At 37.8% G+C, this 13,970-nt stretch overlaps 1 protein-coding gene across 9 annotated transcripts in view; it reads left to right on the forward strand.

Annotated features, from left to right (window-relative positions):
• CEP170 (centrosomal protein 170) overlaps positions 1–12,977 on the forward strand; it is a 177,881-nt gene extending 164,904 nt beyond the window's left edge. For all 9 annotated transcript variants that reach the window (XM_019526993.1, XM_019526996.1, XM_019526992.1 and 6 more), the window contains 3 exons: positions 5,112–5,205; positions 7,857–7,908; positions 10,820–12,977. In XM_019526993.1, the coding sequence (XP_019382538.1) occupies positions 5,112–5,205; positions 7,857–7,908; positions 10,820–11,106 (433 nt within the window). In that variant the 3' untranslated portion in view covers positions 11,107–12,977. The remainder of the gene's footprint in view (positions 1–5,111; positions 5,206–7,856; positions 7,909–10,819) is intronic.
• The last annotated feature ends 993 nt before the right edge of the window (positions 12,978–13,970 follow it).

Consider the following 13,970-nt stretch of genomic DNA (forward strand, 5'->3'; position numbering starts at 1 on the left):
GTGCCATCAGCCATTATCAGTGGAATCTCACTTTAAAATATACTGCTACTCTCTGATGCGTTCAGTATAATCCCCTGATAATCTGTACCAGTTCAGGACTGTTTTTATATAGTTGTATATGTGTCTGAATACTGCTGCCTATGTCGAATGTATATTAAAAGAATTTTGTCCTTGGGTACTGTCACTTTCATCCTAATAGTATGCATTTGCAGTTGGGTGCATTCCAGTAGAGGGCTTCCAAAAAGGAGCAGCAAGACTTCAGTGCACAGCCTTTCAGCCTTTGTACTGACACCTAAAAACTGGCCTTGCCTGATTAAACTCATACAGTATCTGAGGCAAGTTGGAATTCCTTTTAAAATTTTGACCCAGAGCTATTCCTTCAAAAAGGAGAAATGGAAGATATTAGATGAAAAATATAACATTTGAATTACCAAAGTTGTACATCCACATACAAGGTAAAATATATACTGAGTTGTCTTGCTTTGCAGTATTTTTGTTGGAATTTTTCCCCAGCTGTTTATTAGTTAATTATAATGGTGGCCACTCATGCTAGGGGAAAGCCTACAAAATGCCTGTTTTCCTATTTTTAAAAATTGCAAAGGCATCTTTTCTCTGTCATCAGAAGAATTTACAGAAGCATTTAGCAGTTAAGAACGGACAAGGGAAGCTTGGAAAGTTTTGTTTGGTTATGAGAAATGTGGAATTCTGTGAGATTAAGCCTGTGCTGTACAGTGGAAATGTGATCTTAGCAGGACAGTTTGCCTTCTAAAAGTACAAATGTACAAATTCTAGGTAGGAGGTAGCTTTGTGTCAGTGCTAACTTCTAGGTTCCTCCTGTTTCCTATGCTTGGAACACAGTGGATAGTGTGATGCAGGTAAGGGAGAGAGCTTCATTTTGTCAGTTAAGGTGTTGGAGAAAATTTCCCCATCCCCCAAAGTGAGAGATGGAAAGAAAGACACCAGTGAAAATAAGTGAGGCATGGTAGGAATCAAGTCAGAAGAAATAGCAGCAAAAGAGACTTTGCTCCATAAAAGGAGACTTCCTCCATAAAAACAACAACAACAAAATTTGGGGTTTTTTATCCAAATGTTAATCAGAAATGTCAGCATTACAATAAAGTAGAGCTGGAACGGACCTCAGGAGGTAATTGACTTCAAACCCTTGCTCAAGGCAGGATCACCCCTGTCTAAGCCACCTTAGACAATTGTTTGTCTAACCTGCTCTTAAATACTTCCAAAGACAGATTCTGCAATCTCTCTAGAGTCTGTTCCAATGCTAAAGGACCACCATGATGATATCCAACAAGAGCCAACCCAAATTTCTCTTGGTGCTGTTTAAGACATTGTCTTGTCCCCTGCAGCCACAGAGAATTGTCTATCACCATCACAGTTTGAAGACTGTTATCAAATCCACCCTCAGTCTCCTTTTTTCCAGACTAAATAATCCCAATTTTTTTCAGCCTCAGAAGTTTCATAGTTAGAAATTTTTTAGTAATTTCAGTTTTAGCATTTTTGGTTTTATAAAAGTTAGAATAGTTATCAGTTGCCAGTGGAAGGATGTGTACTTGTGACAGCAGATATACTTGGCCTTGAATAAATTATTGTTGACCCAAGGTAGCTGTGAGGCATTTAGGAGATGCAGATTCCTTAAAGCCTAGAATGTACTACTTCACTATTTAGTGAAGCTGGAAGAGTCTATACTTCATTATATACCAGTCATAATGGGAGGTGAAAGGAGGATATGCAGTAATTGGGGGGAAAAGATGACACAGAAGAGGAAAACACTGGTAGAAGCTGAACAAAGGAGAATACATTAGACTGAATAAAATTGTTGTAAGAAGAGGGAGAGATTGGAAGGTGAGCAGAGCTGCCGATAGATGGAAGTGGGACAGACAGAGTAACAAACAGCATTGTCTGTGGAAGTGGAGATCAGGCTGAAACCAGCAGCAGAGACCTGAATCAGCTGACCTTCTGGAAGGAAATTTTTGGTATATAGCAGGAGGGGTAAATGAGAAAATGGGAGGAGTGGGGAAAGAGTCAGAATTGTCATATTTAAACCTGTCTCACAAATTTCTGTATTTGTTTTGAAAGTGCTGATTGCTTCTGGAAGAAATTTTGAAAAATAGAATATTTTAGAATCTATTTGTTTATATATCCCAGATTTTTCTATGATAAGGAAATTTTGCATGGAGCAGGAGTTTGCTGCTCTGATCTGGCTGCTTATACCCTACATGATGTACAAATCTCTACATTACCATTGCTTCCACAGTACCCAATAAGATTGGTAATAAATAAAGAAAATTATGACTTCGGGTGAGGAATAAAGAAAAAGAAGATAAATTCTGTAGCACCAGATAAACTGTATTTACAATGATTTCTGGAATGATAAAATATGCCACTAGAAAATAGAAAAAGTGTGGCTAAAGGCCTGATTCTGTATATAATGTTTCCTAAACTTCTCCAAGGTGAGCTGCTCTTTAGTGGCAGTTATACAGGATTTGCTTTCTTTTGGAGCTTGTCAACACCAGGTAAGTCCTAAAGGTTCAGAGTAATCAAGCTTTCAGCTCTGCAGAGGACACAAGAGCTCCCTTTGTGACACTGCCACTGCCAGGGACTTAGACTCTGAAAGCAGGGGCGACTGTTTCTGCACAGCACCAATACTATTGACAGAGCACAGGCAAGATGTGCTCTGGCAACCATGGTGGTGGTAGCAGAGTCCAACCAGGGCTCCCTGACAGCTTGCCACTTTGTGAGGTATTAGGGAGCCAGCTCCTCTCCCTCTCCCCCTCCATTCCACCACAAAAGAATAGCCTTACAGGGAAGTTCCTGTTTCAAACCAAATACTTTTCTGTAGGGCTTGGGCCATTGCAGATTGCTTGTATGCCTATATGTTCATACGTTTTACTGGAACAAAAACTTTTGTAGTGATGCAAGTATAGCAGTTATCCATACCTCAAAAGAGGTGGGTTCCTTTGCAAGGGTGTTTTCTTTTCTTCGCTATACTGTTGCTAATGTGCTGGTTAATTCTGTTGTCTTGAAAAGATAAATTCTTTTGATTCTTTTTCTTTCTCTGGTTTTGTCCAGTAGATCCTGTCTTCCTGCATTAATATTTTTCCTTGATTGCACCGAACTGGAACAGTACTTCTTAATGAAACATTTGCCCAAAAAAACCTCTGGAAATTATGGTTTGTTTTTGGGCAATAATGTACAGAGCGATCAACAGCAAAATCAGGATAGCAACTAGGTCAAATTTTTGGTTCCCTGAAAGTACTTAAGTATTGATAACAGCAGAGCACGTATTTTGAAGAATGAGATTCTTCTGTCAGAATGGTAATTGAAGTTGGGCAGTTCAAAAGGGGCCTAAGAAAGCTGATCCCAAAGACCTGCTGTAGATGAATGGAATTAAGGCACAGTGCTCAGTTAGGTTCTGTATAAATTCCTAGCATTTACAAGGTGTGAAATTCCTATCCACTGTAGCAGTTTTCACTTTGAAAAGAGCAATTTCCTATGAGAAACCTCACCCAACTGGTAACTGTTTAAAAATGTGTGGCATTTGATTATGCTGTAATTATTTTGTTTTCCTAGCCACGTTTAGACATTGCTATTGTCTGATGTTGCTTGTACTTCTGGAATATTACTAAAAGAGATAATGATTATAACTGCATTTCCATTTGATCTTGATACCTGATTTTACCATTCAGAGGAAAGGCAAATTTGAGAATGTTCTCTCGTGAACAGTGATAATGTTTTTTATTAATTAATTAAGAATAAAGTAATCTAAATATCTGTGGATTTCTGTTTGTTAATGATACAGAAGTTTGAAAACCTGAAATGACACTTGTGACGCAGCAAGTGATAATAATCTGTTCATTACAGCAGGAAAACAAGAAACCATCTATGAAGCTGCTAGTACACTTTGGGGTATTATAAAGTAATTAATATAAGTGAGCTGTTTATCACAGTACAGATGACTCTCCTATTCTCATATTACTACATTATGTATATGTAGTTTCTGTTTCAAAGTTTCTAGGTCAGGGCTGTCCAACTGGCAGCCTTGAGGGCCACATGCAGCCTGTGAAGGGCTAATTTGTGGCCCCCAGGCTCCTGCTTGGATGTTGTTTCACCCCATTGGCTCCTTCCTCCAGCTTTTGATGCCTGCCTCCACCCCAGCACAGCACAAAATGGCCCAGGAAGCTGAGAGTGAGCCGAGTGGCTGCAGTGAAGAGGGGCATGCAGTACAGCAGTGGGCACAGGAATATCGTGCGGCAGTGGGAAAGGGTAGGGCCTGCACAGGTATGCAGTGCAGTGGTGGGGGCATGGGACTGAGTACACAGTGCAGTGATGGAGATGGTGCCTGCACCTTGCACCAGAGAGGCGGTATCTGTGTGGTGGGTGGCCCAGGAGACCTGTAACTCACCCTGCTGGAGCCTGTGTCTAACTCATTAAAAGTCAGACTGCCCTGTTCTAGGTCATTAGAAACACCCAGAGTCCACTGTCAAAAAAGAGTATGTCATAATGAATTTCCAAATGCATTAATGTATGAATCTCTCTGTCTCTCTCTCTATAGATAGATAGATAGATAAATGGTGTATAGATTAATATCTATTAAGTAAACTGGAAGTCTGCAAAACGAAATGGCCCTCAGTGTTCAAACATGGTTTTACATGTTGAAGTGCTGCATTTTTCTGTTATGAAATGTATGCATCTTTTACCTGTTAGCATTCATTTTTTCACTTTGATTTGCAAATGTTGTGAAATATCAGCAAGATCTTTGTGTCCTGTAACTATTGGATTTTTAAAAAAACCCCAAAAACATGGTTCTATGCAGCAGAATAAGTATGGCTCCTATTATGGTATATTTTCAGTAATACCTGCAGATATTTTAGATTTGTGGCTGCCTTTTTACTGTTAATAACCGTGATATAGTAAAAACTTCATATGTTGTCTTAGTGACAGTACTGTAGCAGCTGCCTGCACTTCAAACACAAAATTCAACTCTTACCTTTTCAGGACCTGTTTTCCTTACATCCAAGGTCTTTAGATCTTCAAGGAAATGGTGCATTTAATACTGTTTCTATTTTAAAAATAAATGTTGTGCTTCTTCTTTGTAGAATATTATTTAAGGACAAAGACCGAAACTGGGAAGAAATTGAAAACAAGTTACGAGCTGAAGGTGAAATTCCTATTGTGAAAACTTCAAGCATGGTATGAAGAACTATCTTTTTGAGAGGGAACAAGCCTCATTTGCATCTGGTTTCCAATTCAGAAGTGACTGAGCATGCTGTCTTTAGCGGAGAAAGCAAAGGAATAATTTTAAGAATGTAGGGGAAGTATCCCTTAAATTGGTTAAAAAGGGCTGTTGAGAAAAATGATCAGAAAAACACTCTATGTTAGAATTCCTTATGGGAAAAAAGCTGAGGTCAGCTGCCATGTTTATTCATGTTAAGTATAGTACATAAGAACAAAACAACAAAATTAGTCATTATACATACTAAAATATTTGGTTGGCTTTACTTTCTGGATGAAAAATGGTCTAAAATCTTATTAAAGAGATTTGTTCCCCTGGAAGGTCAGTGCCGGGGAACAGGCAGCCTTTTTTGAAATACTTTTAAGCAGAATAACTTAGAGATCATATAATTTAAGCAGCTGATTGGGTTTAAGGTAAGATTTTAGCTGGGATTTTTCCATGGTCTTGCAAAAGACAAATTTAATGTCTCAAATTTAATGGTTCTCAAGAAATACTGTACTTACTTGCTACCAGACATACCTTTTCCCCCAAAATTAGTCCTTCAAAATTGGGATACATGTCATAAGTGGGGAAACTGATATATGCACAGGAATTGACATATGGATACCCTGTAATGGCTGCCTTTGGTTTTTCTTGTTTTTTTTTTTCTGGCCAGCAATCACCAGGGGCAGAGTTTAGTTTTAACCCTCACAGCCACTGCTGAATTGGTAGTAGCTTTTGGCAAAGCAGCCAAAGCTGGTGCCAGTTCAGTAGCATCTGTCCAATGATTAAAATACTAATTTTTGCCTAAAGCAGCCCATGAGCTGGCTGGTTGCAAGTTAGCTGCTCCATGTGGTCAGTTTTTGGCCGTGACTCTAGAAAAAAATTATTCTCTTTATTCTCCCTTCTCAAAACAAGCTTTGTGTTTTATCTGGGGGCATGGGGTTTGTGAGAAAATGTCATATGTGCATTTTAATGTAGGTGAATTAATATTTTAGGAAGAGCCCTCTTTACAACAACGCACATTTGTATGAGGTTATGAAATGTTATGTTTGCATTGCTAATTGACTAGCTCTTAGCTTTCATTGTTGTTAGACCACTAGATACTACAACGTGATATAAATCCACCTTGGGTTTTTTATATTGTTTTGTTTGTTCTTTTCTTAAACCACTAGACATTTATTATTTGTTCCATAATTTCTATAGTGCATACTACATTTTTAAAAGGCAGATCAAATTCACTGATTATATGTTAAAAACAAATGGTTTAGTTTACTTTTTATAACTTTGTAAGTAATTCAGTACTTGTAAATGTCTAGTTAGAAGAAACATGATGATTTGTATTCTCAGGAACATTTATATATAATTTATATATAAATGTAATTTGTGTATAATTGTTTAAAGATTCTCAGAGAGAGTAGAGATTTTAAATGAAATTTCATAATTTTTGAGTTTTTAATTTGGTGGCTTATAACTTGCTTGTTTCTTGTGACAAAGTGATAAGACTTCTCAGGATTTTTTCCTGTTTGGTAATATGTCTTTATAACTTCAAGTTCCTATTTAGCTTTATGATTAGTTTATTGTTCCATGTCAAGCACCAAATTGTAGGATTCTAGTATTTGCTACTACTATTTCAGATGTTCTCAAAAGATGGCTGAAGGCAATTATGACTGCTATTTGGGATGTGTATGTCAGGTTTAAATGTGGAAACTTCTCAAAGTTATTACCTCAATTTATCAGATCCAAGTTTATCTGTTCAAATCTATCTTGGCCACCAACAAGACTCCATAAATTTAATTTATCAGTACAGAATCCTTTTAAAAGGACTCTGAAAATCAGTCTGTTTGAGTTCTCAGCTTTAAAAAAATGTGTGCTTTCCAAGCACCATGAAAGTTAAAATTCCACTGCTTCATTTTTCAGGTCTAATGTGCCAAAAAGATTTCCTGAGGCAGGAGTATAGATACACCCGTGCCAATCCTATTGTAGACATTCCACAAGAAATGGATAATACTTTATTTCATTTGTTAACATAGCAGTAGTATAAGTATTAATACATTTACTGGTTTCAGTCGTTATGACTGAATGCAATTTCTTGACTCTAATCACAGATACCTAATTTCCCTGAGTGATGCACTGCAATATAGAATAAGATCACCTGGGCATGAGGACCATTTAGCTGGATGCTCAGTTCCAGTAAAAGATAGTGATAACATAAATCTGACAGTCCCAATAAGATTCTGTCCTGTCCTGTACTATAAACTCTCGATTCCCAGCAAAGCCAGATTGATTCCCAAGTAAACCAGGCATGAGCCATGTCGCCTTCTTGTCCTTTTGTTGGGTTTATATTGTAACTTTCTTGCTATGGCTTACCAACAAATTGCCCCCCCATCTTGATAAAACTGTGATTTTTTTTTTTTTTTTTTAAATCCTGGTATTGTTAAGAGATTGTCTACTCATGGTGAAGTTGGATTGTGGTGGGTGTATGAACAAGAAATGGAAAGAGGTTTGGATCCCTATTCACATTTAAGTAGCTAATATAACTAACTGGCCAGTCAGAACTGAATGAATGATTTTACTTTTTCTTTGTGAAAAGTACCACTGACTATTTCAATGGTTGCTTCTCCCACAGGAAATTTCATCAATCTTACAGGAGCTTAAACGAGTTGAGAAACAACTGCAAGGTATATATCCTTTCATATATTTTACCTATTCTAAATCTAGCACAGAAACTTCTAATATTGTATTTACTTGATTGTAAAACAAGGTTTTTCTCCTTGTTTAATGTGGGGGGAGCAGACAGCAGCTAAGAACCCCCCCCCCCAAAAAAAAAAAACCCTGAACCCTGCCATCTCCCCCCATAGCCTTCTCCCCCACATCTCTCCACCCACACAGCCTCTGGTCCCCTGCCTGCCCTCTCACTCCACCCCCGCCCCCCCCTTTCTTCTGTGCTGGCATGTACCATGAGCACTGAAGCCTGGAGCACTCAGTACAGCCTGTAGCAGCAGTTCACAGCCAGTTCCAGGCCCCAGGCTAGAACAGGGGTGGAGCCTGTCAGCATGGAGCAGAGATAAGGAGGCAAAGGGAAGGAAGCAAAGGCTGGAAGGGAGGGGAAGGGGCAGAAGAGGCAACAGAGGGAAGAGTGGCAGAGAGCAGGCACAAGCAGGAGGTAAGCTGCTTGACCTCCCCATACCACCTGCACTGTGACTGCCTGTCCCCCTGCAGCAGTAGGGAAGATGAATTAAAAACAACCCTCTAATAACTAGATTCTATACTTGGAAAATTTTAACAAATGTATACATTCTCTTTGTATAGAATCTAATTATGAGGGGGCTGTCTTAAATTCAGGGTCATCTTAAATTCCAGTAAATACACTAATAAATCATTCTGTGGTAATTCATGTAACTGCCAAAATACTAAATAGTTCTGCTTCCCACATCCTCATTAGTTTGGACAGAAGAAAATCAGAAAGAAATCCATTTATTTAGTTCTGCTATGTGTATATATACACACACACATACACACTAATTTAAAATGATTGGTACATAGAAATGGCTAAGCATGCATCAACACATATCACGCTTATAACAACAATGTTAAAATGTAATTGTATAAACTATTAATGAGCTGAATTTCCCCACATTAAAGGGAACCTATGGTATTTTAATTTTTAGATTATATTTCAGTTGAGAGGATTGGCCCAGTTTTTAATGTATTTTTGTGTTCAAAAAATGATAATATATGTTTTAAAAAAAACGTTTGAGGAAAATGGGCTACATATGGAGAAATAAATTAAGATACTTGCTCACTGACCAGTTTCAGTTGTAAAAAATAATTTTGAAATAATTTTGAGGGAGAATAAGAAACTAAATATGTCATGTTCCTGTAACACTGTATGCAAACATTGATGGGTTTATCTTAGATCAGTTTATCTCAAAAAGACTTAGAAACGTGAGGTTCAAAGGGTAAAAGAGAATAGTGTGTGTATGAACAGTGGTACTTACAAATTAAAGATTAAACCAAAATAATTATTTAGGTTAGGGGTTATCAATAGGGGGTACATGGCAACGGTGTGGAGAAGCAGGGGGCGAGGCTGCCAGCACTTTGTGCTGGTTGCGGTACCATAGGCGCTTTTGTTTTCTCCGGCGCCGTGCACCACCAGTGCTTCCAGTTTCACTGCAGCGCACCACCAACACATCTGGTTTTGCTGTCCACCCGCTCATTGACCAGCTGCTGGGGGACTTTTCCACCAGCCTCTGGGAGGTACACTGACCAAAAAAGGTTGATAATCCCTGATTTAGGTAATTAGAAATCCTAGCAGTAGGTTGTATAAGATCATGTATCAATGTAGACTAAAAAGCAAAAAAGGGTATGATAAACATTATCAAATTACTAATTGCATGGTGAATTTGTATTAGATATTTCAGTTTTTCCCACTTGTAACACATGGGGAATAGTCAATTAAAGCCCATTAAATATAAAAGAGATGAAAGACTTAAATTCTTCTCAGTCCCCTTCTTCTAACATCTCTGCCACATGAGGCATTGTATCATGTGCATAATTTCTGTGGTGCATTAATGTTTATCATAGATAAAGGCTTGTACTAATATACTAAATAATGTGCCATCTGCCGATTTCTGAGATTGCAGCAGCCAAAAGGCCAGCATCTTTTGTCAATCATCTGGCATCAAAGCAGTAATTTAGAACAGACCCTTTGTGTCATTCCCATGTATCCTCAACATAATTGAAAGAGAGCACTGCTGAGTATTCGATTCTAGTGGAGTATTTATAGACTCTTTAAACCAGAAAAAGAAAGTCAACGTTTGTACAAATTACCAAAGTTCCTTAACTATGACATGTTTTTCTCCTGAAAATTAGCTGCTGAAAACTGGGGTGAATATTTTAATGAGGAAATTTGGGGAACAAAGGGCCCAGTCCTGTAGCAGCTGGACTGCCAAGCTCCTCTCAAGCCAGGTGGGAGGCCAGCAGTGCCTGCCAAGTCATCTGAGGGACCACCCAGCTGGACTAGAAGAATGGTTCATCTCCAGTAGGGTCAGGCCTTCAGCTAACATGATACCATTGGCTGATCTGAATTTCCTGGCACTTCCCTTCTCAAGCTGAACTGGGTGAGCACCCAACAGTACCTGCAAGGTCAGGTGAAGCCCCATTTGTGCTGAAGCAGAACTGCTTGGCCACTCTGCCTGAGCCAGGAGAGCCAGGTGCCCCTCCTGCTGCTGGCTGCCCCAGCCAGCTTAGCTGAAGAGGAGGGGCCGGGCAGTTCACCTCAGCTAGCAGCACCTGCTATATCCTGCAGGGAGTTAATTAGGAGGTTAACAGAACAGCCACAAGTTTTTTCCCCCACCAGTACTGCAACTTCCTGTGTTTTCCCTGCAAGAATACTGTACTCTAGTGGTATTTTCAAGGAAAGACCTTTTGTTCTTTATTCTGCCGTTCAAAAATAAGGTGCATGTTTTAGGGGTTTGAAAGAAAATATGGTAAATGGCTGAAGAGTGTCAAGGACTATTGAAAAGCTATTTTTCTCAAAGCATAAAACACTAATTTTTTTTGTTGTTTCCCCTCCTCCCCCCATTTTAGTGATTAATGCTATGATTGACCCTGATGGTACCTTGGATGCCCTGAGCAACTTGGGATTCACTAGCCCTGTCATACCAGCTGTACCCAAACAGAAGTCCAGTCCTGCTTCTCACCCTACCCGCCCTCAAATACAACCAAACTGTCAACCAGAAGCTCGGGCTCTTAGACCTGCTGCTAATTCCGTTTCAACTGAATTTGACAATGTTGAACCTGAGCCTGATTTCAGCATACATTTTAATAGGTTCAACCCAGATGGGGAGGAGGAAGATCCCACTGTACGTGAATGATGTTATTCATCATTGACATATATACCTTTATTGTTGGAATGTCTAAAAATAAAATCATAACATTGGTTTTATATTTAAAAAAAAAAAAAGGAAAAGAAAGGCTTGGTCAGAATAGCAGTTGTTTTGTTAAATCATTTTTCTTTAACTGTGATATTTTGATTGTCTCTCAAATCCTTTTCTAACCATACAGATAAGTATAGATATCAATGTAGAAAAAGCAGATTGTGGCAGGTTTGCCCTTTGTGGTTGTGTGCTTTGCAGACAGAGTTATTATGTCAGCAGTCTTTTCCATCACATATGTTATTTCTTTTTAAAAGCCATGCTTTTAAAAGGGACCTGTGAGCAGGCTAACATCCTATGTTACTGAAACCCCAAGTCTCCTTTGGTAAGCTGCTCTATAAATGGACCTCTTCAACTAAAGTTTGTACAGAATTATTGAACAGTTGCATTTGATTCTGACTGAGATGATTTATATAGGATACATTAACTTTGAGTAAAATGATACATTGCTATATAAGGTAAGACAGATTTCGCAAAACATTCATTCTTGTGTACTGAAATTTTCAAACAGTCCTGTGATTTATATAAACCTTGTTGCTGCGTACGTTGTCTTGGGGTTTACAACATTCAGCTATTATGTTTGCACTAAGAATTTGCTGGGAGTAGTAGGTGAACATATCGATAGGAGCAAACAGTATTTTCATGTACATAAAAAATAAAAAAAAAAAATGATAATACCATACCTGTTTTAACACAGCAATGTTTTAATCCACTTTCTGAAAGGATTATTTGGCACTTTCTGATCTTGTTCAAAATGTCTTTTTGATGTTAATGAAAGTAAAATAATAATAATAACCTTATTTCTGTCCAAATGTTTGTTGAAAATAGGAAACATATAGCTATGTGAGACGTTTAAAAGGCAAATGAGTTCTTATATTTGGTCACCGATTCAAATGCAACGTAAGTTTACAAAAAAGACGGTTGTGTCTTGGAATGATCATGAGATGTAAAATTTTCTTCAGGAGACTTGGAGATAGAGTAATCATAACTTGGTTAATCAGTAGGCTCACACCCAAGCAAATAAATTGCTTCTGTATATTTTCTTGTAGACTCTAGTAAATCTCTCTCTCTCTCTCTCTCACACACATTTACAAGGACTCTGGAAGAAGACTGCTAATGTAGACTTTTTGCTTGTAACACTGAAAAGCAAGTCTATTTAAAATATCTTGTATAAACCTATTTTCCTTAGAAGTTTTCCCAGTAATTTAACATTTGGAAATAATAAACTAAAAGTAAATAACCCTCTTTTTCCAGAACACTGTAATATTGAAGGAATCTTATTTCTGTTAAATGTAACTAATAGACTGGAATTTTCCTACGTTTGCATTGGTCTCTCTGTATTAAGGTTACAAATACAGTTTTGCAGCTTTTATGAAATGGTCTTTAATATTTCAGCAATAATCCTATGTGACATTTATTTAAAAATCTTTTCTGTACACTTTTAAATAGTACAGGCTTTCAGAAGTCATTACAAGATGGACCAATTAATAAAAATGCAAAAACTTTTTTGTAGAGATGTAAAGAACCCAGTAATATGTTGTATAATGGTTTCATATATTCACTTTAAAACGTAAAAGAAAATAGAATAACCTTGTACTACTCGGTATGCTCCACTCTGCCTAACAGTGGAGGCCTGAACTACACTAGTTTACACAGAAGCTATATGAAAGGGTCGAAATGGTGCAGGGCAAAAATAACCATTGAAAATGGGGTCAGGTGTTGAAAACTAAGGGCACCAAACCATCACTATAATTCCTTCCTTTGTTTAATGCTTGGGAACAGAATTTTTCCACAGGTGCAAGTGAAAAACAAAAAAAAAAATTAAGAAAAATTAAAGGTTTAGACTTTGTGCAAGATTCTATTTGTGTTCATTCAGGCATTTACACTTCTGTGTTCTGTAATAAGCGTTTTGCATTACTATGTTCTTATTTTGTATGGACGCATTCTCTTTATTTATTTTTGTTACATTTATTATGTATGTTATTTTGTTATATGCATTTACAGCTCCATTTTTAAATAAAAGTGTTTCTGGAACTTTATACACTAATACGTGCAAACATAGTTATGTAATTTATTGGTTTGGAATTAGAAGGTGCAAACATTCCTGATGAGCTGCAACATACCATCAAGCTACATAATTATGGAAATCCTTTTCATAAACATATATTTAGGCAGTACAGGCATACCTCGGAGATATTGCGGGTTTGGTTCCAGACTACCGCAATAAAGCGAATATCGCAATAAAGCGAGTCACACGAATTTTTTGGTTTCCCAGTGCATATAATAGTTATGTTTACACTATCCTGTAGTCTATTAAGTGTGCAATAGCATTATGTCTAAAAAAACAATGTACATACCTTAATTAAAAAATACTTTATTGCTAAAAAATGCTAACCATCATCTGAGCCTTCAGCGAGCCATAATCTTTTTGCTGGTGGAGGGTCTTGCCTCGATGTTGATGGCTGCTGACTGATTAGGGTGGTGGTTGCTGAAGGTTGGGGTGGCTGTGGCAATTTCTTAAAATAAGACAACAATGAAGTTTGCTGCATCGATTGACTCTTCCTTTCACGAAAGATTTCTCTGTAGCATGTGATGCTGTTTGATAGCATTTTACCCACAGTAGAACTTCCTTCAAATTGGAGTCAATCCTCTCAAACCCTGCCACTGCTTCATCAACTAAGTTTATGTAATATTCTAAATCCTTTGTTGTCATTTCAACAATGTTCACAGCATCTTCACCAGGAGTAGATTTCATCTCAAGAAATCACTTTCTTTGCTCATCCATAAGAAGCAACTCCTCATCC

Source organism: Gavialis gangeticus, unplaced genomic scaffold, assembly GCF_001723915.1.
Source record: "Gavialis gangeticus isolate Ggan-Ray unplaced genomic scaffold, GavGan_comp1, whole genome shotgun sequence".
Taxonomy (NCBI): Eukaryota; Metazoa; Chordata; order Crocodylia; family Gavialidae; genus Gavialis; species Gavialis gangeticus.